Genomic DNA, 26714 nt, shown 5'->3' with positions numbered 1-26714 from the left:
AAATTAAAGTGAGTTTTCCAGGAGAGGTCGCTATCGATGTAAAGTCCTAAAAACTCGGTACTATCCACTCGGATTAGGTTTATATCATTAATCTTAACATCATCAGGAATAACTTGCAAGGAATTGCTAAATAACATATGATGTGTTTTATAACACATAACATACACTCATAACATACACCGGTGTGTATAAGTGGGAGGAGCGGTGTATTGAGCAGTGTTGAGTATCTTTCTTTTTTCTTGAGACCATGTTTGACCAGATCTTAATGTCCCTAATCTGGACCATGAACAATGTACTATGAAATTCTCATGTTAACAAAACAGCGCGAAATTATGAATACTAAAGTAACCTTGGTCTGAATATAGAACGTGCTAAAGTTGGAAGGAAGAATACTACATTGGATCAAACATGTATACGACATCCATTGATACAATTATGCATGAAATCCTTTAATCTCAACCTCAGTACTGCTAGACTCAATCTGGTTAAAACTGCTGTCTTGATAATTTTTTTCACGTGATAAGATTTCATGGTTGTGGATGTTTAGGACTTCAATTATCATTTTTTAATCTTTCGTGGTAAGGTGAGAATTCTATAGGTTTAAGATTCGTCAAAGACTGGGTTGGAATGCTCATGTACGTGACTCCCATCTTCCTTGGTATCCATCACATCTCTCTCTGCATCGGACTCTCCAGAAGGGTGAACCTTTGGAGGGGAACGGATGTAAAGAAAGAGACTGATGCCACCACCAAGGATCACGACGGACAGGACGACCGATATGGCTATGATGAGAGCTGTGTTATCTTCTGGCGGTTCCTCAGTGGGTGTGTCCATTGTCATAGGATAGCTTTCCTCGGTGACTGTTGGTTCTTTGATGCCTTCTTCTGCAGTAGTTAATGGTACACCAGGGGAAGAATAGGTCTTGTCACTGGAAAATGGGTTGGTGGTAATCGATGAGGGCATACTACCATCAGTTCCAGCAGCAGAAGAAATTAGCGAACTCGAAGGTGTAACCGATAATGGCGTTGTGCTACCTGCTCTGCTAGCAGAAGAACTGAGGAAGTAAGTAGACATGGTAGAGGTTTCCAATAAAGGGGTCGTGTCATCTGTCGAAATGTCAGTCGAAATATCTGTTGGTTGTCCCGAAGTCGGAGCTTGGGTAGTGTTTGCCTGAGCGACAATGATAACGGATGTTGATACGATGTTAGACATCGAACCCACGTTGCCAGCCTCGTCAGATGCTCGCAGGGAAAAGTGATGCGAGACATTCAGGGATCCTTCAGGGAGCTGTATTGTGACGCTCTCCTCGAAGCCGGCGATGGCGATATCGGATAGGTTACCCTCGACCAGCTGATCGTTGTCTACCAGAGTACACTCTGTGAAGTTCGTCCTCAGTGCAGTCAAGTCAGTGCAATGCCTCAATTCATATGATGAAGCTAAACAAACAAAAGAATATATCATCACCTTATTCTAACATGCTTCATGCTTTTTGCTTCAAGCTTCTTCATGCTTTGATAAAGACAAAAAACAACACGAATGACGTCTTTCTGGAATTGCTTTATAAGGATTAAGCGCAGCTCTTGATTATCTTACCTACTTGCAGTCATTTAATTTCTTTTGGCGAGGTGGAGTGATTAGACTCAGTGAACTTCTTTTCCCTTTTTGGAAAACGATTTAAAATATTCGTTATAGGGATGTTTATTCTTTATTTCTATGTTTACAATGTACAATGCTATTCCAAATTAGAGTTTTATTTGTTTCACAGGTCCCTAAAAACAATGAAAACAAAAGTAGTATCCTAAGACCAGCCTGGTTATGATCCTCCGATTGGATTTTCACTTAGACATCATGCTCTTGTTATGGTAATTCATGATCGTTTATACACATTGTAAATTGAAATAGTGGGCAGTAACACACACACACACATACACACACACACACACACACACTTTTTTGTTCACTGTGCTGAGCATGAAAAGGGGGCCAAGAATACGAGAGATAGCTAACATTATCGATACCTAGGCCATGGTCGAAATCATCTCCTACTGCAGTCCACGCCAGGATCACCGCACTGCTGTCGTATAACGCTGTGTGCCTAAGGTCCATGATGGTGGACGGCGCCAGGATATCAGGGGCGTCGGGTGAGTAGTTCTCAACAACGAACGCTCCGCCAGAGGCTGATCGCATGAAAGCCGTTTGTGAGGGCGCTACAGTTGTTCCAACAGATCGGCGACCTGCAGTGCAACAATAACCCCCAGAAACTGAGTAGATAGTAATTTCATATTCCCAACCTCTTACAGAAGGAAAAATCGTAGATAGTAGAATTTACAGAGCTAAGCCAATATCTCGTTTCTTTCCGTTTCTTCTTTTTGTTTTAGTCCAAAAGAAAAGAACAGAAAACGTTTTCTAGTAATAATACTATAATGCTTATGCGACAATCTCGACAAAGCTTAATATGCTTTGGCTTTGTTTTGGTTAGTTAGTCGTTTGATTAGTTTGGTTAGACTCAGGGAAATTTAAGATATTAATATGAGTTTCACTGAGTCGAATCAAACTAAATGATTTAAATGGAAAAAAAAGTGAATGAAGTAGTGGATGCAATTTTGACTGTACTCACGTCGCCTACTGCTCTCAGTTTGTGGTTCAATCACCATACCCTCAACTCTGGCCGTCACGCCATATCGACCATCTCCGTCAAATTCAAGGAAGACTCCTGAGTACACTCCATCGTCCTTGACCTTATCAAAACCTTTAAACATAGTAATAAGCAAATATACCACCAGAAAACTCGAGATTAAATGTCGAGATATGTCATCCGTTCAGCTCAGAATGTCAGCAATAATATTCTCACATTTTTTTGGAAGAAGAAACAATACAACTCGATGATAACTATAACCAATGCACCTCGTGCTGCTACTAAAGATAGGATACAAACAATATTCAATGCAAATCAGTCATGTTCCTATTTGCATACAGTTCTTCATGTTTGAAATGATATTATGTCGCCGCTAAGCTTGCTGACATTCTAAAGGTGAGTGCCATTATACTACCGCTGAATTATCTCCTATAGAGTTATTTAATCACTGAGCACGTTCAACAAAATTGGTCAGTTCAAGGATGTTTTCGAAATTATATACGCCTACATTTTTCTCCACAGACCTAGTGACAATTTATTCCATCCAACTATATAGGGCTACATGCTCGATACATGTCAATACTGCATTAACACTTTGCACACCGGTACATTAATTTGTTGCTATGCCGGACAAGCCTTAGCCAAGCAACAAGATAGCTTTCTTGTTGTCAGGGAAATATTCTTTGTTATATGTTTTGTAATAAATGTAATATCAGATAATGTTAGTAAACGAAAAATTGTCAGCAAACATGATAAAGTCTTACCTTTTCCCGAATCAGACAGCTGTAGCAGCCATGTAGTACCGACCGAGTTCTGGATGATCGCTTCAGCGCTGGCCCCTAAAACGGGTTGGTAGTTCTTTTGCACCATACCGTACACCGCGAGCATGGGAGTGGTGTGGTGGTCTATACTCTTTAATAACAAAGGAACAATGTAAGGCCTTTGAAATTGTAGAGACATGTATACAGTTCACAAATATGCTATGAGTTAACACTGCCCACTAAAACCTACATAATTCGCTTGTTTCATTATTCATTTCTTTGTTGATCATTGTTTCTATGATGCCAAAGAGAAAATCATTCAAATTATTTCCTTCAGCGGACATCCTTGTCAACCAGAGGGTCTACGTTGACTGTATGGTTAGTGATATTGGACAAAACATGACAGAATGCAAGCATGAATGTTGGATATACAACATAGGCCGAAATCATGTTTTCTATCTCGGGAGAAACCTTATTGCAGCTTGGACAATTTTTGAAAGACGTAATTTCCTCTTGTACCAAGGGTTTCACAGGAACCTTAAAAAATTGAGAGTCAACTGCTTTCCATACAACCTGAGATTTTCAGCTCTCTTGACAATGAATATTTGACGAAATATATCTTTTTCTTTGGACGATATCACTCCTTAAGACAAAATTTAGATTTATTCCCTGTTTTTAATGTACTAATCTTGACAAAGGTGTGAGCAGAAGTCATAAATGTGTGCAATCTCAATAGCGTACGTTTGCTTCAGCGACGATCCAACGACTCACTATCTCTGAGATTGTCTGAGAACATGAAAAGATAAACCGAGGAGGTTGATAAGCTGGTAAAGTAACTTACCCGAGATCCGAGAATGACGTCAACGCTCACCACCCCGGTCTCGCCCCGTTGTTTGGTTGTAATCATCAAACCCACTGTTTGGCTGTCACTATGTGTATTATTTAGGGTTACTGTCCAATTACCCGCCTGTTGAACAAAAGTAAAGTTCAAGTATAAGATTGTAAAACACCTGTAGACCCTAATTGCTCTTATCACGTTCTTATGTTGACACACTATGTTTGCAAGCGGTGGGATGTTTATGTAAATTGTCACTGATAATTCCATGTAAAACTCAAAATACGGTCAGTGCAAAATAATGACAGTGAACCGCGGAGCCACCGCGAGTTTGCAGGCTTATTCAAGATTACAAATGGACATGTTATTTTGTCGCATAACTATTATACATACAGAAGATAAAAGTGAACGATAAAAGAAAGAAGAATGGCCTTCAGGAACGCTGAGTGCTAAGAATGATATTTAAATAACTTTCTTTACACAAATTCTCATACATGCTTACAATTGGCTGATTCAAGTTGAATCTGAACTTGAACTTGACTTCGCTGATATTTAATTGTTTCGATAGAGTAAGCAAATTATTCCTATCTACTGAATCAGGATGAAAGAGAAAAGAAAAAAAAAATCTTTCTTACTTTCTTCCTCGAACACAAAGGTGCAGATTATAGCTAAGTTTTTCAGGGGAATTTGTGTAACTTGCAGCAACTGACAAAATTATTTCATTTCAACAAGATATAAAATTACGCATCTGTAGATAATTCAACGAGTTTGAGATGAAATCAATATTTGAGCAGACAGCATTAATTAAAGCCGTTTCGAAGGACAATTTAAGATGCAAATGACACTTAATTAAAATTGCTGAAAACATAGGTTAGATTAATCCTACAATCTGATCTTTCACTCACACCTCCAAACAAACACACACACACACACACACACACACACAACAAACAAATCCTGATAAAACGATGAAAATTAAAGCCAAATCAAAGTACAAGTATAAACAGAATAATTTTCGGAATTGAGTCCACTGGCATGGCATATTTCATTCATTTTGTCGTTAAGTTAGCATTAACTTATCTAGCATCGCCGACATTTCAAACAACCGTGATAACAAAAAGGAGTGAAAGCAATATCCTATATAAACAGATAAAGAGCGACAGTATGCAATGTTGGGTATATTCCGCATAATCAGGGGCTACTCTGAACCCCTTAAAAGTGAAAACTTCCATTCACCAGTAAGGACAAATTAATTGCCATTTTATTGCGAATATGGTGTATTCACCTTACCAATGATTGCATCCTTTCACTACTCTGGTAATTCAAGAGCTTAGGTGTCGTAAATCAAATTGGGGATTGCATTAAACAAAATCTCATTGACATACTTACTTCCGCGACGGGTATTGTGATAGATACAATCCTTCTCTGGAAGTCTGATTCGTAGCCTTGAGAGTTTTTATCGTAACATTCTCCGTTTGGTCCCTCGACAGTGACCTCAATGTCTTCATCAATGAACCGAGTTACTGCTATCACCGTGTCGTTGCCCTCTTCTCCACCGATAACAAAAAAGCGGATTTCCTGTCCGTATGCAGTGACCATCACATTGTCCATCAGTACCTGGAAAGGGGCAGTTACAGTCATTATTTTCTATAAGTGTTTCATAACAAGGATGTCTCTCTCTTACACTCATGTGACAGACTTTGCTGGTTTAATAAACTTCAATACTTTTCACCATGTCTGAAGACAAGAAATCATAATAATTATCGTTAAATAATTTCTATTACAGATGCCACTTGGATGCTGTTAAAACAAATGAGGGGGCGATCAAGTGAGAAACTTTGCCTACTGACTTGCGCATTGATGCTCAATAGGTGACGAAACGTTTGAGTCTTACAGTTTGGAAAATCATGGATTTTTTTTCTCTCAATGTGGATAAATGAACCATTAACCATTATGCGAATTGATATTCTATTAATTCATTCAGTCAGTAACTAATTTGTTGTTTGTTTGCTTGTTTGTTTGTTTGTTTGCGTGTTTGTTGTTGTTGTCGTTGTTTTGGGCCAAGAGGACAATTTTACTCAAACTGAATCTCAAACTAAGTACGGAACATCATTTAAAACAGCTGTTGTTTAACACCGAGATGTTATTCATTAACCATGAGACTGAGAGATGGATATCCTAAAGACTTGTTAGTTTCAAAACGGCGACATCATAATTTCGACAAACTATTGTATCACACAGATGACATCTCCTAAGGTCAAGATCATTCTCATATGATCTTCCGTGAGAACAAACGGTGATAAGTACCTTTGAGTTTGTTAGTTTAAAAAACTAAACGACCCAAAACAAAGACAACTATTTACGAGCGAGGAGGTATATCGTGTGTGATACATCCCTGACTGACCTGAATTGGAATGGGAACGAAGTTGAGTTCGGGGCGTTCAGACACCGTTGCTAGGAAGGCTTCGGTAAGACACGCACTGCTACCTCCATCAATACAGAAATAAGGTTTCCCACCTGTGATCGATGTCAGGTTTTCCATTTGCTCATCGGCCGCGTCGGTGACGGCAATGGTGTCCATCACAACACCAGACGCTATGATGTCGGGAATGATATCTTCGATAGATGGGGACACATTTTCTTCCCCATCACTCAGCAGGAGTACATAGCTACCATTTGTAGCATTCCCAAGTACCTGCGTTGAAAAATGTGTACATTAGACAAGTGCAGTACAACTGCATTGTTGAATGTATGAATACATTCTATCAGTAATCCAACCATTAAGTATTCTACGCCTTATTTCTAACCATTAACAGTGGCGGATAAAGGTGGGCGCAGGTGCGCCACCCTTTATTTCATTCAACAATATCAATAAAAAGAAAAAAATGGAGGCGTGCATCCCCTTTAATTTTCTAAAGGCGCCCTCCGTCTACGGAATTCCTGGATCCACCCCTAATTCAAGAACCAAGGACATCATGTCTTTACCGGTTTTGTGCTAAAGAATGTCGTTAGTTTGTTTCGTATTCACCTTATCTAAAGGAGAATGAAACCCCGAATGTGAAGTGAGAAATGCAATGTAGTAGTAGAACATTAGTAGCGAGTTTTGTTTTGTTTTTTGTTTTTTGTTTTTTTGGAAAATAGGACACTACATTGAAAAATTATGAATTTGCCGTCAATGGGACGACTACGGACGACCGTCACATCACGTATACGACGTATAGATAATAATATGAAATAATAATACTAAAGAACTTATCTTAAAAATAAGACCAACTTCATAATTGTTATACCTTTTCAGCTCAATAAAAAGAGCATGACTTGTTTTTTAAGGAAGTATGGTAGGTAATATCATCTTTCTTTTAGAAAGCAAAAGGAATAACATGCTCCTTAACTTATGTCAGTAATAAGTATAGGGAATGTTGGAAATACTTTCATTTAAAAAGGAAAATGCCGTGGAATTGTCTTCACATTTTCTTTATAATAAATCGTTGTTCACGCGTGACGTGGCAAAATGTTTATATCACGAATTGTTGTAATCTTCTCATCGTTGGTTAATTGGCGGTAGCGGAACTCTAAAAATGCATGTTTTCATCAGATTGTCCAAATTTCTTCAAATATCACTAACATGTGTTCTGTAGGAAATACATGTGCATTTATCCACCTACATTACCCCCCCCCCTCCCCCAGTATTATTTTCTTCTCCTGGAGGCCCCCTAAATCCTAAACACACCATATCTCAGGTGAGTTCTCGTTCCATTCGGGGCAATTTTTCCCACTTTTCGAGAAAAAAAATTCTGAATGCGGAGTGAGCTTTCAAACCTGTCAGGAAATGTATTATTATAGGAATTTTATCCTCTGGACTTTTCCAGGTATTAATACACTCTTCTCAAGTGTGTAAAGAGAGAGAGAGAGAGAGGGAGAAAGAGAGAGAGGGAGAGGGAGAGAGAGAGAGGGGGGGGGGATTCAGACTCACACTCCATGTGAAAAGTGCGTATCCCCATCTTTTTCTTTCTTTGTTTTTTTACACAAAATTCTCGAGCCGAATTTCGCCACGCGGAGCCCTTCCGTAGCCTTCTATCGGAGATTTAGGGGATACGCATTATGATGAAATATCAAAGGAGAATGAAACCCAAGTATGATTTTGACATCATTCCCTTTATCCCTTTACTCAAACCACAGCAGAACTAAAACTTGGTGAGAAAGGCTCACGTCTAGCGCGGTCTCTATACCGCAGCCAATGCATGTACCCCCGGTAGCGAATGTGGGCAGTGCATTGACCAGGTCATCTCGAGAGCTGTCGTCCTCTTGAACTAATGTAAGGTTGGCGTTGACACTAGCATACGACTGAAATGTGACGATGCCAAGGTTGCTTCCAGCGGGGATGTAGTGCCGAATAAAGATGGCCGAAGACTGAATCAGCTTGTAAATTCTGTTAAAGCTCTTGAATAGAAGATAAAACAGATTAAAGAAGGAATTATTAATGTTTTATTTCATCAGTCGCATTCCCCTTTCCACTTCCAGGTGTGGATAAGACAGTCATAATATTATCGACGTTTGACGAATGTAGAGGGCGCCGTAGGGGTTTATGTGTTTAGAGGGATTACAACTAAATCAACATGACAATCTGTACTAAAAAAAAAAAGAATTTCAACAATTTCAACAATACGATATTTCCACGATCATTTCTCTATTTCTTTGTCTTTTTTCTCGCGTCACAATATTTTTTTCCTGACATATTTCGCTGTCTTTGTTGGACGTTGCTGTTTGTTCTGTTGCCTTATACTGTTATGTTAGTTTTATCTAATTTTGTCTTGTCTTATGGCAAATTCTCCTTAAGTAGTGTTACTCCTTTCCCAATTCCGTTTCATGTTCGTTTGCGTGTACATGTATTTGTGTTTGTTTGTTGCTCTGTCTTTACAGTGGGCTACCAGACTTTTTTACTCAGCTACCTTATTTTCTTTTACCAAAGAAAGTGACGTGTATACTTTTTGTCGAAAAATGTCTGTCTATTTATGTTATGTCTATTTGTTTGTCGTGGATGTCGGCCATTTATACCTTGCAATTCTGCCCTGCTGAAAAGAACACAATGTCCCACAGTGTAAGAAGCACAATGTGAATACAGTTTGAACACAGTGTGAAATCTATGTAACATCTCTTCACACTGTTAAATACAAGTGTTTTCATTCATTCACTCATTCATTTATTTTTCCATTTCTAACAGAAACAGTATAAATATTTTACACAAATTGAATACATAAATTTCATCATAATACATAATAAAGGATAAGTTTACAAAATATTTGGAAGTATACGGAAATGCTGGAAATGGGGAGGAATGCTAATAAGCAGTGCTTGAGGGTGCACTACCCCCGCACGTAATATAACATATTATATGAACGATTGACTGATATACATAAAAAGTGGAAAAACAAAAGAAACATAAGACATGGAGACCTATAACTAACCTAACCAACCCCAAATAAACACCCTGGACAAATCCCTACTCTAAAGTCGCTGTCATGCAGGAAGAGAGAGGAAAGAGAGAGAGAGAGAGAGAGAGTGTGTGTGTGTGTGTGTGAGAAAAAATACTTCTTACGTGGTGTTATGAAAAAAAGGAGAAAAGAGATGGACGAAGACTATAACAAAAAGAGTGTTGATGGACAGTTGGAGTCGCTCAGCAGTGATATTGTTTGGTTTTTGCAGAAAATAAAGTTGAATTTCCAAGTTTTAAGAGTGTGAACACGATCATTGATTCATCAACTCACAATTTCAAACAAAGCATTACAATGTGAACAATCTGTGGAAACCACAACAGAGTGTGAAATCATCTTCAAAATGTTAAATTCGAGCGTTTTCACATTTTAGTTCACTATGTGATCACACTGTGAACACACTGTGAACACACTGTGGGACACTGTTCTTTCCAGAAGGGTGGTTATGATTGATATATTGTTATGAAATATGTGGAATCTTGACAGTACTGCTTATCTGCTTATAGGTAGAGTCACAACTCTTGTATTGTTTATGTATTATGATGTCAATATTTATTACAATTTTCTAAATATGTTCGAATCGGGTTTTTTTAATCAAGCTCATAATGTTAGAGTAGCTTTATCTTTAGGTAAACTGTAACCTCTTATTTGACCTATCTTTATTTCATGTCTGTGTTGCTATAGATAAAAAACAATAAAAGAAAAATTATTGTGGTAATATTCATGACTAGTGTGGTGTGCACGTGACTCTTATGATTATCCCCCGTTCGACTCACCCCCATACTGCCGCTGGTGTCTAGGACAAGAACCACTCGTCGGATATTCTGTTGAAGGACAGTAAACGAAGGCTCAGTGTCTGCAAGACTTGGATCCGCGAAGTTTTCCTCATTGGCGAAGTCTTCTGTAGACTCCATGACTTCCCAGGCACTCCATCTTCCACAGTGGTGATTTTGAAGATTATCTGCCTCGTAATTGTGTACTGATTTGTCGCAAAATTGGTAGATCTACAAAAGATGGAGGGAGTTGCTATCAAAATATTTCAAGTTTCACACGCTTGCTGCATCAGATGTTCATAAGCATAATACGACCAAAGCAGAGATTTATACGGGAATGAACACGAGTTTTAAAATCTCCCTAATATACTAGTACTCGAGATTGACAAGCTCGTGCACTTTCCATTAATGTATGTATATATAAAAAAATGATTCCATGTTTGTTTGTTTGTTTGTTTGTTTGTTTGTTTGTTTTTTCATACATCGAGGCTCAGGGCTCGACACTAACATTTTTTTTTTTCTCTTGTACCCATTCGGGAAGTAAAGATCTTTGAATTTAAAATTTTGGTGGCCCAAAATAGAAATGGAGTAATCCGAAATAGATGAAAATATAAAACGTAATTTTTAATATTAGTTACCCGATCGGACCATTAAAATATAACATTTTTGAAAATCTGGTGGCCCGACATCAATTTTGGTGGCCCGGTCCTCCAGGCTACCGCCAACGTTAAAGAATCATATTGATATTGATGTGTTGAAGCGTTATATCGATATAGTGCAAAGCTGTTTTTCAGTGAAAAAAAAAATATCACTCATAAAGCTATCTTCGTATTTGATAAAGTTATGGCACATCTTGCCATTTAGACTGTCACTGCATGTTCTCTTAATAATCGGGTAGAAATTTTTCAGACCCGGAAAAATTGTCAAGTGCAATTTTTTCTGTTTTTGTTGTTGATTTTTGTTCTAGAAGGGAAATTCAGCTTGGCTCCCACCTTGGCAACCTTTGACAACTTCTTTATTAGCCTAATTAGCATAATCATAATTATAATAAACATAATTATAGTCTAACATGTAATAAATTGCTATTTTTATACCAGGAAGCCAGAAAACATGGATAATACAATTTTTAAGGGGTTTCTATGATGAGGAATCCATTCATAACAAAGCTTCCATTCTGACATTACGTGAAGGTCTTAAACATACAAATTAACAGAATAAGCTAATTTGCATATGTACACAGTATATAACTAAGTAGACGGTTATCATGATATACAATGCATATGGCGTGGAAAACTTGCTTAGTGAAGGATTTTTGTTGAATCGTATTATAGATGGTATTGAGGTATTGAGGGCTAATTATCTTTATAAGTCCAATTTGCATATTCACCTCACATGCATAATGTGTAATATTTTGCTAACTCTGATCTAAGAAATCTCAAAACACAAGGGTTTCCTTTGAAGAGGTAGCTATTTGTTCAACAGTTTCCGTTTTAAAATGATGCAAGTGTCTTAAGCATACAAATAAGCATAGTGAGCTAATTTGTATTTACGTGTATATACAATAGTCCGGTTGATGGTACCATATACCACGTACACGACACTGAAAAGTTGTTTAGAAGTAGGCTTTCAGTCGATTTGTGCTCTGGATTGGTACTGAAGTAAATCAAACTTGGTTGTCATATGGGCAGCCTCGGACAATATTAGTATCTTTGTTTATTGTCTATCAGTAGGCATATTCAGCTAATTAGCGCAATATGTGATAAGTTGCTAATTCTAAACAAGGCAGCCTGAAAACAAGTTCTGTAATGTTTTGAATGACAAGGGAATAGTAGACCTTTCTGAGGTAGTGAAACGACTGAGGGGTGGGGGATGGAGGAGATGGATGTCCCCCTCTACCCGACGGTGCTTTTGCATGCATGCTTAGAACAATCTGGTGCACACATATTCTGGATGAAATATTTTGTTTTTTCCATGTATCTCGTTCTATACATAGTATGATACCATCTGCTAGACTATTGTACATATGCAAAGTAACTCATTATGCTCGTTTGCATGTTTAAGAAACTGACATCATGTCAAAATGGAAGCTGTTGCTACTCGTGAAATGTTGTATTGTCTGTGTTTTCTGGCTTCCAGGTTTAAGATTAGCAATCTATTATTATGCATATGCTAATTATATGATTATGCTATATAGGATAATAGAAAAAAAAAAAGTAGACCAATTCTGCCAAGCAAATTCTGGCAACCAAGCTAATTTTACTTTCATATCCTTCTAGAACACAATCACAAAAAAAAAGCTTGTACTTAAATTTTCCAAGTCATGTACATGATCTATGGGATCGTCTACTGGACTATGATAGATTCTGATGAGGCCATTTCCCCCCTACGGCAAAATTGCACAGACATTTCCTTTATGGGTGTCACGAAAAAAAAATCATGTCTATTCCTCCATTTATTTCTGACTAGACAGTATATGCGATATTATAGAATCCCTTTATCATACCTGTAGATTTTCTCACGATTAGCACGGTTTTAATTTAATTGTTTATCACATTATATCATTTCTCTTATTTTTCTATTCTTTTTTAGTCATACTACATGGTACTTGAAGAACTTTATCATACCTGTCTATTTTCACATGATTTTCATGATTATTCTATGATAATGTTCCATCAATTGACTTTTTTTCTGGTTTGCTTTTCTTTATTTTCTCGCAGGCCATCTAAAAGAAAAGAAAAATAACTTTTTAAGCCTGTGTCTATTATGTAGTGTATATATGGTACATGCACTCAGCAAAAATAGTAAACACTTTTAAAGTTTGTTTCTCATGGAACGTTTGGCTTAAACTTAATGTATCAATTAAACACTATATGTTAAAGATAAATCAATTGGCTATCGACCTGGCAGGTCAATAAAAAGAGAAATTTTAACTCATGAGTGAACATCTTTGTTTGTTTCTTCTAAGGCACAAAAGAGAAATGTATTACAATAAGAAACACTAATTAAGTTTCAAATTTAAATCTATGATCCCTATGATATCTTTGAAGCCAAAAAAGTTAATGAAGGCTAAAAATAATAGAGAAGAATGAAAAGTCTTCTGTCAAAACCAAATTCAAGTGAAGTGAGAAAATGAGCAATATCAAAAAAAAAAATGATAGACATTTGAATTCCTTTTTCAAATTAAGAAAATCGTTAAAAAAATCTGGTTTATGAATTTGTCTCATGAATTCTTGAATTATTAAACTAAAAGAATGAATTCAGAAATTCTGTTCATATAATCATCTCTGTGCTTTAATGCTTTATACCTGGCAACGCTAAGGAAATAATAATGACAGGGCCCTCTCGTAAAAGAGTGGCAACACATGAAGAGGCTAACCTGGATAAAGAAGACCTCATTATTATCATTATTCCCTATATGCAATTTGAAGTTTGAGTTGACAGAAAATTCCCTCCCCCTTCAGTTTCCCACTTTGCTTTTGTGTGAGGTTATAAAAAAAAAATGAGAGAATGATAACTTATTTTTGTTATCTTATTCATGTCTCTCATTGTGTTGAATTGGTTTTTCTTATTATTGTTATCTTAAATGGCATTATTTTGCAAATGAAATGAAATATGTCGATTTTTGCTATTCTAACATTGTGCCTTGGAGGGCAAAACGAATGTGTTCCCTCATGCGTAAAGTTTCATTTACCTACGGTAGGTTGATAGCCAGTTGAATCTCCTTTAATATGGCGCAAATTTCTTGATTTTTACCAAAATTTTCTGTGAGAAGTATAACCCCAAAAAGTTTTTACTTTCTTTTTATTTGCTGAGTGATATAATTATGTATACAAAACAAATACATCATCGAATAGACAGTGAGACCCCTCCTTGCATTCTTGTATTTGTAATGTCATTTACCATCATCAAATAATTGTAAAGTAACCTTTTTACATACCCCCCTCCACCCCCCCCCCCCCCCAACAGTAATAAGAACGTGCTTTGGCTTTGGTTACCTTCAACAATTTGCGAGATTGACAAAAAAGAGTTGAAATAGTTTTCAAACATTCATCAGAAATTTGCTTAACTAAATCGGCCACTATGATAACCAAATATTCTGCCATCAAAGGGTAAGAGACAGTTTCACCATGTATTTTACACGTGTCTATTATCACACACAATTTATTATGATTCCACTAAATATCTACCTGAATTTTAATGTTTTGAAAAGGAGCCTGATTTTTAAAGTCATAATAAATTAAAATGATACCACAACCAAAGCTGTGTTTTTACTTAAAACGTCCTATTCTTTACAGAGAACTTATGCAGGGGTAATGTGAGTCATTGCTTGGTATAAGGAAGTGATTACAAAAATGTTCAACTCACAGAGTCTACGCATTGACAACCAACAGAGTGACCAAAGAGCAGAGAAGCGTTGGCCGTTTGGTCGCTGGGATAGGGTACGAATACGCACTCTTCGGGCACCCGCCCATTAGGATTCTCTTGACACCGTTTGCCACTCCCATCTCTCATATCGCCAGTTAGATCACGCGAACACCTTGTCGGTTCATAGCGACCGTTCAACTCGTACTGGTTTGCCTCCCCATCGCCTGAGCCGGTGAAATGCTCGGGAAAGAGACTCCATCTCAAGCGGCCCCATTCCCGGACCATTGCTTTCCCTGCGAGAAAAACAAGAAAAAAAAATCAGAAACGCAGGTCTAATCTTGATGATACAGTACCATGATGTCATGTTCTGTTTCATTGAATACTGTGTAAGCCATGGTGCGCAATGAACTAGAATGTTTATCCATTTCTGAAAATAAAGACCTTATTTTGTTCTTTGGTCGCTTTCTTAACCAAAACAAAAACCACATCAAAATTTGTATTTTGTTATTTACAAGTATAAGGATTTTTGATAAATATCATTTTCCAAAAAAGTAACAGAGTAAAATAAAATGAATCTGCTATGCTAAGGATTTTCTGTCTCCCTCTCTCTCTCTCTCTCTCTCTCCCTCTCCTTCTCCCTCTCTGTCGCTTTTTTTATGCCAGCTCACTCCCACCCTCTATTCACAAAATTATTGCATATTGCATACTTTCTTTAGCTGTTTCCGTTTTTGCTCTTTATTTTATATGTCTGTAGACAATGTTATCAATTCGTTAATGTTGTATGTGTAATGATTTTTTTTTTAAGTCTTGACAAAACAGGGGCCGCTCTACATTCTTAGGAAGTGTGTTGCGGGGGGAGGGGGCAGTCGAGCTGCGAGGGTCAGAGGCTGATATTACCATAAGGAGCTTCTACCTCCTCCTCTCCCCGGCCCTCCAGTAAAATCAAGGAGCTTGAAGCTCCTTGGTAAAATTGGAAGAATCTAGGTAATCATGAGTGTTCTTATTCCTTCTTCTATCTTCCCCTCATTTCTAAAGTGAGGCTGCAGCCCCCTCCCCATCCCACTCCTGTTGTCCAAATCTATACAACCAAACAATTCACAACGACTTGTCACTCCTGATCAATTGGTAAAAACCGTAAAATACCAGAGTTCTGTTCATCAGTGGTTCCATAGTCACTGATTGTCTCCTTAAAACATGCAGTAATTACACAAATCGCAGCTAACGAAAGGGCAATGATTATCAAAACCGAATCTGCAATTAGGCAAAGAAACAATCAACGTTGCGTCGGAACAAAGAGGTACTTTCGGAACGTTTCCCTTACCCATGCACATGTCAACATTCTGAAGGAGGTACCCGGATGTAAGCGTCATATCAAGCCCTTGGTCCCCGCAATTGGCGTGGTTCGTTACCGAAGGGTCCCTAGCAGCTCCCTCCACGACCCGGATGTTGGCGCTCCCAAACGACTGGTAGGTGGCCGTCTCGTAGACGTCGGGTTTTCTACTCCATGTGATGGGAACGAGAATTTTTATTTCATTCCAGTACAGTCTTCGCTTTGTTGCAGTGAAGAGAATCCCTGAACCTTTCTTAAAGGTTTCCTAATGAAATAAATCAGGAATAAGACTTGTCATGAAAGTTGTCTCTCCTCACCGAACCAAAAATCATAGAGTATTATTATTATTGCATTTCAATTGACCGAAGTTGAAATGCCGTGAGGCAATCTTCCGGGCAATCTAAGCATTGAACGACTGCTCGTCCGTAAGGGTCATAAGAAGATTGCATGGTCATCGTGAATCTGCATGTACACAGATAGATGTGCAGCCTGCTGTAAAGGACTCCAGATCCCTCCCATAACCGCTCTAACTCCAAACAAACAGACGAAACTCAATCAGGGGCAGTTGACAAAATTGGATGATAAGGACCATGACAACTGAATCACGATGGTTGTAAAAATCATTCTTAGCATCATCTAGCCTTTTTGACAGGCCCTTATGCTGATGTTAGCGTTTAAAAGGATCAAAGTTTTTGCTCAAATGGAGCTTCAGGTTTCCAACTTTTTGTGAGATAATGAGAAACCTCTCATGAATTATGAAAGACCATGTAATTCTGAGAGGGATTCAGAGTTAATTTGATAAAATTGGTTTTGAAATGGCTGAGGTAAACAAAGCGATCCTAATGAAAGAAGGAACCCACCTCACCACCTTTTTTTTTTTTTGGTGGATATCTCAGCCATTTCAAAACCGATTTGGATCAAATAAACTTTAAGTGCCTCTTAAAACCGTATGCCCTAAAGTGGTTTCTTAGTATCTCGCAAGAATTTTTAAAACTCAATTCCCATCTCAACGAATACCACCCTTTTAAATCGCGAGCGCGTCACCTCTCGTTTGGACCTATCGACCACTGGTGGCTCGATGCAAGGCCGGTGCAAGGGGACACTTTTTTGCAGAAAACAATTTGCTTTTCACTTGCTTGTCAACAACCGAGGTTGTAAGAGGAGTGGCATCAAAAACTGTGAAGATTGTCAGTAAGGAAAAGGTATCCCAAAACTGCAAGGGCATTTTTCTTCTTTTTGCTTGTAAGCCCATGAAACCCCGGAAATGTCAGTCGGAAATGTTAAGCCCCCCCCCCATTTTGTTTGTTTATTTATTTATTTATTTGTTTATTTATTCATTTATTTATTTATTTATCTATTTATTTATTTATCTATCTATCTATTTATTTATTTATTTATTTATTCATTTATTCATTTACTTATCTATTCATCTATTTTTGCTTGTCAGCCGATTTTGGAACATAACTGTCATTAATAATGCCTCTCCCTCCTCCGTCCTCAAAATGAATCGATGTCCGAGTTTCCATAAACTGGGCCCCTCACTTTTAAAAAGTAGCGTCGTCTTGATCTGACATTATTATAGATCCATCCATTGCTCACTTCCATTGGCATTCCACAAGAGCGAGAAGGACTTTGATAATAGCTAAAATATAAGACACCATCAAAATTATGTCATAATTGGTACGCCTATAAGCATTTCTACTTTTCGGGTTAAAGATAATGTAAAGTTTTTGTACCTCAAAAGTTTCCCTGAGTTTCCTTGTCTTAGTTTGTGTTTCAGGTTAAAGTACCTTTCATATAACTAACACTGTGAGAATTACTCGCTCCAAGGTGCTCTCATGTCTTAGTAATCATGCAATAATGGTTTCGTACCAGAGCAGAGCGGGCTCTGAAAAATTCGAACGAGCCGTTAGTTTGACTCGACGCGGTACCGCGATAATCAATGTACACGTATTGTACTAAACCATTATTGCATGATTACTAAGACATGAGAGCACTTTGGGGTGAGTAAGTTTCACAGTGTTAGTTATATGAAAGGTACTTTAACCTGAAGCACAAACTAAGGCAAGGAAACTCAGGGAAACTTTTGAGGTACCAAAACGTTATATTATCTTTAAAGATTCTTCTTATAAGAGAAAATCCAGAGGACTTTCAGACGAGATTTCTACACTCTGAATTTTGCAGATTATTGAGTAATGATTAATGTTTATCAATTATTAATTGTTTATATATCATTTATCATTTATTCATTGGCAGTAATTCGGAAGATTGCGCCTGAGTATATCGAAGTTCTTATCTTAATTAAGTATAGGGCCTACTGCTGAGAACATCAAAGACCCGATTGATAGCAGGGGATTCATTAGGCCGGAAGGCTGGCCCAGTTCGGATCAATTCGAGAATCTTCGTGACGAAGTGTGTACCGCCACTGATGTACAAGTATTATAAAGTACACTATAAAGGCCGAAAATCTCTATTCGAGTCGACCATAATATATCCGATTCGATGTTCACTGTATATACAATGTATCACGGTGCTATTCGTTTTCAAATGTACCTTGGTGGGCCGGCATCCATGAATCCCTACCCTTCAGAAAAGAAAAATTTGACCCTCAATATTCAAAGATTTCAATATTCAATTTTTGCCGATTTACCCCCCCCCCCCCCCCCCCCCCCCTCAAATATATAGCCAGAAACTCCTGTTACTACACTGCACGATGTATAGTAGTCACTTAACTGTCCGGCAGACACAACTCTAACCACTGATTTCCATGTGCTTGGCAGCGAAATGTGATTCATACAATCATAATAATGATTGTATACGTCTGACATTATGTCATTGTACCCTACCTCCTTCCCTATCTGTGCTGGAGATTTCCTTACTAGGTAAACCAAAAATTTGACAATTCATAGAATTGATATCAAGTTAGTTTTCTTTCCGTTTGACACGACTGATTTTGGTTTTGCTTATTGGATTCATTCAAAGTCTTCAAGTAAAGATCAAGAATAAAGAGCTACTAAGGAGATACATACTTCAATGCAGGTATTATTTTGCTGGAATTCGGAACATAATTGTAAAATGTAATCATAAGGCTTAAAGAGTATAATCTTCAGGTTTAGTTTATTTTGATAGACCCTGATTGGAATCCACCACAAACCACCTTTCTCTTCAAAACAAACTCATATCATCATTGACTCTGAGGATCGAAATATCGTACCCAACTTGAACCTTATATAAGCTGTATTTGTCATCAAGCTGCTGGATATATTTTGTCCAGAGCAATTAGAAAAAAAAACACAAAGAAATCAACTACCTGGTACAGTACTACAATCCACAAACCGTGATTATATAGTTAAGCATATTTTATGTTCTTGCACACCAGCCTATTAAAGCAAAATGTCCAATATTGTAGGAAACGAAAATATCTTTCATACGAGCATCGAAAGCGATGACTCCAAATGTCTCTCAATAGCGTGTTCGTGGTTATATTTATACATGTACTAAAAAAGTGAAAACTCAAACCTTTATATGTTCTATCAATGTGTCGTCTTCTTCAACATCCGAATCAATGGCGACTAGAATGTTGGTGTATTTCCCATTCTGAAGATTAATTTCGTTTTTGTCTTCGCAGGAGCCCCTGACAAACATCCAGGAAGCCATCAAAAGGCAAAAAAGAGCAAAACGCCACAAAATCATCCCTGTTCTCGACTTAACTATACAAAATGCGAGATTTATCAAGGAATTCTTTCATGAAAGCGAATGGCGCAGTGAAGATGAGAACAATGACGATCTTCAGGAACTTGATACTTTCGTGTTCTTCCACAAAATTCAAGCGGTATATATTTGAGCAGTCGGCTCGACACATAGTAAGATACGCAATCTATTGGTAAAGAATAAAGTTCAAGCATATTCATACTGCGAAAGCAATGAGGAAATGGATCGCTAAAAATGTTTATTGTTTAACCCTTTGCAAGAACTTGCTGTTCACAGTGCATGCGTCGAACTGTTAGAATACAACTTCCAGCAAAACAGCATTGATGATAAAAATGTTTACATGCATGATACCAAAGTTGTTTTAAGCATCTGTTGATATATTTGTAGGGATAGTAACGAGATATTTTGATAGACTTATTTGTAATTGTTCCTTGTGAAAAGAAAAACATGTAAGAAGAAATTAAAGACATTAATATTCCAACTGTCACGCTAGGCAAACGTGTCTAATGTTGTATAGCATATGTAACTATGTCAGAAGCATCCTTAACGACGATCTTTGACTGAGTAAACAAAGTCATTCAACTTTGATCACGATTGACGAAGAAGACAAGTTAAATAATTCAATCACATTTAACACGATTTAAAAATAACAAAATTTCCCCTCACGAGGTGACACAATAGGCGCAGTCAGACTGGCAAAAGATCGAGAAGTTAAAGATCGCGAAGTTTGGGCAATTGGTACGCGCGCAAGGAAGAGTGCGCCGTCCGATGGTTAGTGATTGTGACGTAACAATGCACATCTGTACATGAGAATGGCCTCGCGCTTCGGAGACACCGCCCGCAAACAGATCGAGAAGTTTCGCGGGAAGTTTCGCGGGAAGTTTGTGGTCACATTGGCAAAACTTCGAGATCTTAAAGATCGCGATCTTAAACTTCGCGATCTTTTGCCAGTCTGACCGCGCCTAATGTAGAGCTTTACATTTGCGATGGTTTTCAGGCTAAAAACGGTGGTCTGCACGTGCGCGATAATTCAGACATATAGCGTGATGATAGGATGGCACAACTTCCTTCCATTCCTTAACACAAAATATTCATTCCATTTGATTTGAAAAAAAAATTAACCCATGACGTACATACATAGAATTACATGTATACGGAATTTACATAGGATAGGATAGGATATTTTTATAAACATATATATAAAATATTTTATACATATATATATACAGTAATGGTTGTGTGTGTGTGTGTGTGTGTGTGTGCTGTATATGTATTGTATAGCTACATAATATGTTTGTAAATATCTACATAAATATATACTAATTTTCTTTGAAGGGGCACAGATCAACTGAGTGCTTCGGTTGCAGGAAAATCGTTGATAGCAATGATATCATTTAAGCTTTCCGATAGTGAGTAAATGTACTACAAGCAACTTCAAGTAGGCTTATGGGTAAGATATTAATCAAATTTTAATGTAATTATTATTTCGATATCATTATTATGAAATTTCATTATTAATATACGTTTTCCCATTCATTTTCAAACTTACTTCAATTTCACAAATTTTTACTTCAATTTCGTCGCGGAATGTCAGGAGTAGGCCAATCTTACTTTCAAATTCGTCTTTCGTCGTTCACTTTCAAATAAAGTCCATTCAATTTAGTCATTTGGAATTCATTTACAGTTTAAATTCGTCAGTCTCACTCGCAGCACTCAAAACAGCAGGATCGATTTCGTCTTTTGTCAATCATTTTAGTTGAATTTTCATTCACATTCGTCTCATATCTCTACCCGGTGTGATTTTCCAGTCATTAATGTATTGGGGGTTTTTTTTCTGTAACCGTTCACATTTTACATTCAGGAGTTAACATACACACAAGTGCCCCCCCCCCACACACACACACACAGAACCACAGATACAGACACAAACACACAAGCAATCCGAGTACACACTGATACAAACAGACGTATACCGTCTCGCAAACGAAAACACTGACAAACGATTTCCAGGCAAGCATGATTAAAGACAAAATTTAAGCGTAGAATTGTTGCCGGTTTAATGTCAAAGAATGGATAACATAATTATGTTTGCTGCTTTCCTGGGTACAAAATTTAAACTTTTGCTTCATGCATTTTGAGTGCAGAAACCTGAACATTACGAGTTAAAGTTCAAAATGTGACACTGACATACTGTCCTGGGTTATGACTTTTGACTGTCATTTATCCTTCAATCAGTTTCGTTGGCAGTCTTGTATTTCGTGTGTATTGTTAAAGAAAATAGTTAGGGAATAATGTGTAACGATACAGTTTACGAGAGAAAGTAAAATGTCAGCTTAGAGTTGGTTCACCATCAAAATAAAGAATCGACAACTGACTAATTTGAATTAAAAATTCATGAAATTGTGTATTGTGTGAACAAAGACGAATTTGATCTTCACATTCTGCGATCCGTCAGCGGGAGGGACGAATTTGAATGACAATAATTGACGATTCTGAATGCTATGTCTTCGAAAATGTTTGACGAAAAACGAATTACAATGACAATTGACGAAATTGAAGTTAGGATTTGCGTTCCACCTGCTTCTCGGGACGAAATTGAATAATAAATCTTTGAAATTGAATGACAAAGTGCGAAAATGGATGGGAAAACCTATTGGTAAATAAAAGACGAAAAGAAACAGCACACTCAAGCATCCAAAGAGCAATCAGTTCTGCTTTTGTCCTTCATTATTACGCTTCCCCCATTTTCATGGCTATGCTCCTTTTTGTTGTTGTTGTTGTTGTTGTTTTTGTTAACAGCACACTAAATCTGTAGTTATCACTTTCATTGTACAATTATCTAGCATAAGTAGTCATTCCATCTTCGCTTAATCAATTGCACATATTTGTTTTGGTTAGCAAAATCATATTCATTAAACTTTCATGTTTTTCCCAAATGTTTACCAGTATAGGGAATTATATAGGGTATGCATAACAGATGGCCTCATTTCAGCTGACTATGAGTTATATTTATCCGTGTTGAAATCAATAAAACAAACAAACATACAATTTGAGTTTAATTTTTGAAAAAAAATTGTTTTATCAATGAAATTTAAAGTCACAAACTTTGTCACATGACATGTTGTCTAAATGTTATTTTCATTTAACATTTTCATCATCAATTAGCAACACCTGAATGATTTTAAACTCCATGAAACGCGAAAAGTGATATTTGATATAATACACTGTCATTTTCATATTTATAGATATTCATTTATTGAATACATATGAAAGAGGAGAGACACAGACAGACAAATAGAGAGAGAGAGTGTGTGTGTGTGAGTGTGTGTGTGTGCATGTGTGTGTGTGTGTGTGTGTGTGTGTGTCTAAAACACACATGGTTGAATCATGTGCCGTGCTGAAGTAAATGAAAGGAAAGGAAAAGAAATGACATGGAATGAGATGAAAAAAAGAAAAATGATCGACAAATTGTCCTACATCGACGTAAATAAGCACCGAATTATCTTTTTAGTAGGAGCCATGATAAATGAAACAATGGACGTACGTAGGCCCGACTTGGGCTGGATTCGAACCTACGATCTCCTGATCTTTGGACAAGTGTCATCTCCACTAGACCACCGAGCTTCCGCCCAAAAGCAAGTTCTGTTTCTTATCCTTACAGCATGCAGAGAGTACTGTGTAATTTTTCAAATTCATGAAATAATACGAAAAAGTGGAAGAAACACGTGCGAAGATACTCATTTTCCAATGTTTTAACTACACCAACTAGGCCTAAATATATACTTCTAGCTTTTCAAAATACGCTTTGAATGATTATGGTATTGGAAACAAATGAATTGAACTGCATGAATTTAATTAAACTACGAATGATATGAGAAATTAGATGTGAAACATTGGGAAATTTCTGAAATGATACGAAAAAGGGATAGGAAACTTATGTTTCCGATCAATATCAAAGATCAAAGGCTGAAAACCTCTTCATCTCGAAATCATTATTGCGTATAAAGGAGCTCCTTGAGTACATATTATGCAGTCTGTTATTGTGATATAAAAATAAATATAATGTGATATAAAGCCCTCATAACAAAGCGTGGCGAGACTTTCGGTTTAATTCATCACCATCAGCATAATTTTTGAAAGGACTATACTGAGTGCCAAGCAAACATCGTATCTGAATCATAGGCCTATATACTGCTCACATCCTGTGAGATCGCGTTATCTAAAAACAATCCATTATGTGACTTTCTGTGCATCTTCCACTTCCGCAATCAAGAGCGAATCAACCCTGGAGTTGCCGCGGGGTTATAGTGATTATGACAGCTTTCTTGAGTGTTTGCAGCGTACCCCATCGCTTAATTTGCACACCACCGTCAAGGATTAATACAACTGGAATTTAGTGGCAATACGTGGAATGCAATTGTTTTCTTCACTGTATGGAATGCGAGGTAAACTCAAAATTTTCAACAGCAGGCTAGAGATCATTAAGTTCATATCGAAGCAGAGATAAAAGCGATGTAAAAGTTAAGTGTTTTGTATGTTAGTCGTGTAACTTAATTGCCATATTTCGTTGCCGTTTTGATGCCATAGTTTTGTGTTGCTACAAAGTAGTGCATCTATGAACCGCCGCAAGCTGCAATGGAGAGTATTTAGTTTGTGCAATAGTACTTGGCTCGCTAAACGCGTCATTGGTTCAGTTATTGGTTTGTATGCATGTGATAAACTAGCACAGCAGCATTATGTGCATTTTGAGTGCATGAGCGTGCAATTGCTGTTAATTAACAGCGTGTGAATGTAGTAGCAAGGTATTTTCAGTTCTTTCAAAGAATATAATGCACGTAATTTATAGAGTTCAGTCTGTCAGTTCAGTCTGACAGGTTAGAGAGCAGTGAATGGAGTGGACGCAACATCTTCCGGGCATGCCATCAAGTTTATTCTATCCTTTGTAGACCACCGACTTGCAGTGTCACAATTGAGAATCAGTAGGCCTAGGCAGAATCACTGGGCCGAATCTCTAGATATCTACAAAGAGTCGGTATTTATACCCTTCAGCTGTTTACATCTCCTTGTTTAACATGACTCTGTGGTGTACATCCCTGGGCCTGGCCTGGGCGGCACGCGACCAGGCCATGGCGGCACGCGACCAGGCCCAAAGAGAGTAAAGATAATTGGCCACAAGGCTGGATCTAAGTACTTCGTCCTTGACCTAATTCACTAAGGTCAAGTTGAGAACACGGCCTACTAGAAGGACAGGTCAGGTCAGTGGATCGAGGACAGTGGTCCCGAAGGAAAAGATAACAGGAGCAACAGTTGGGAAGACCGAAAGGATTTGGAAGGGAGAGAAGGACTTTTCGAAGACAGAAAAAAAAAAGAATAGCAGATGGGGGAAGGGAAGGCGAGACCAGGACCGTTGCGTTCCAAAGCGTTACATAACCCTGATAACAGATAGCCTTACTTAAAAAGACGTTGGAAATAATTCGTAATAATACTATCATCAACTGTAACAATCCGTAACAGTAAAGATATATTTCTACGATAACGTTCATGTGAAAAGTACAAAAATGTATTCTTCCTTATTTTCCCAAAAGGAAATGATTATTATTGGGCCATCAAAATGATGATGAATAAAACAATTTAACTTTCCAAAAGCGCTACGTAGAATTCCGTAATGTACACTGTGCTACTTATCACGCTGAATACGTAGTGTCAAAACGTCAGGGGTGACCCCTCTTGATGTCAAAGCGGATCATTAGATAACTGTACAGTATGTCCAAAAAAAAATACAATCAGATTTTTCGCATTGATAACACCCAATTATGCTTAAAATGTCTAAATGCTACTTCAGGGTCTTAAAATTTTCAATCTTAGCTCTATTTTGCAGAAAACCCCATTCAACTTGATTAAGTGGTCACAGAGAAATGTGGATTGTTGTAAAGCATGTCATGAGTCTCATTCTTCAAAGTTTAGCACTTGGATGCTCTTGTGTGTGAACACGATAGACAGAACTTGGAGGGAAGATATTCATGACATGTTCTACGAAATTCCTCATTTCTCTTTGACCACCGAAGCAAATCGAATGGGGTTTTCTTTAAGATGTGGGCAATGAGTTATAGTTTCGTACCCTGAAATTGTATTTGGATTGATTTACTATTTTTATAGTTATTATTGCCGAGGGTCTCGTAATTTTGGGGGGAACATACGGTATTGCATTGGAAACTCGGTATAATTTAGAGCGTTTGAAATAGATTACCTGATAAAAAAACATTTTCATTCATTTCAACTAGGCCTATATTAATTCCTTAAAAGTTGTATTGTTCTTAAAAGCTAAATATAAGATATCTGTTCCATTGCCATAATCGTATTACCTATAGCCTAGGATCTCGGGATTCAGTAAGCTGGGATGGCAGCTCGCATCATGTAACTTTTCCTACGACGTGGCGTGACGCTGTAACCAAACATGTTGAAGAAGTTAAGACCTAAACAACGGATTTACCATCTGCAATTCAAGGACAAAAAGGAGACGAGTAAGTTTAATAATGGTTGCTCTTCCTGCATCTTTAGCTCTCTTTTTGTTTTTCTCTCTTGCACCATCCCTAATGTAATCCTCTCATTGTGCATAATGTTTCTGTTTTATGATGGTAGCTCTCACTTCTTCATACTTCCAACCCTACCCTGTTTTTATGCCTTCGTGACGAACTGACGAAGTGCTTTCGGATTGTCCGTCCGTCCGTCCTTCGGTCCTTGCAGACAGCATAACTTAAAGATGGTTTGAAGCACCCCAATGAAACTTGGAATGTGTATGTATGTATGTATGA

The 26714-nt window shown here is 37.6% G+C and overlaps 1 protein-coding gene across 1 annotated transcript; it reads right to left on the bottom strand.

Annotated features, from left to right (window-relative positions):
- Positions 1–600: 600 nt before the first annotated feature.
- LOC139717098 (calcium-activated chloride channel regulator 1-like) lies at positions 601–25030 on the bottom strand. The gene is made up of 12 exons (XM_071628603.1): positions 24960–25030; positions 16183–16358; positions 14862–15154; positions 10500–10727; positions 8441–8671; positions 6636–6926; positions 5621–5848; positions 4238–4363; positions 3400–3547; positions 2618–2749; positions 2019–2234; positions 601–1436 (listed from the first exon to the last, which is right to left on the bottom strand). The coding sequence occupies exons 1-12, from the start codon at positions 25028–25030 to the stop codon at positions 601–603; spliced, it is 2976 nt and encodes a 991-aa protein (XP_071484704.1).
- Positions 25031–26714: the final 1684 nt, after the last annotated feature.

Source organism: Diadema antillarum, unplaced genomic scaffold (genome assembly GCF_040938485.1).
Source record: "Diadema antillarum isolate AM-2024a unplaced genomic scaffold, OU_Dant_1.0 scf00000071, whole genome shotgun sequence".
Classification (NCBI taxonomy): domain Eukaryota; kingdom Metazoa; phylum Echinodermata; class Echinoidea; order Diadematoida; family Diadematidae; genus Diadema; species Diadema antillarum.
The sequence above is the reverse complement of the archived record's forward strand: the minus strand, read 5'-3'. Positions and strand labels throughout refer to the sequence as shown.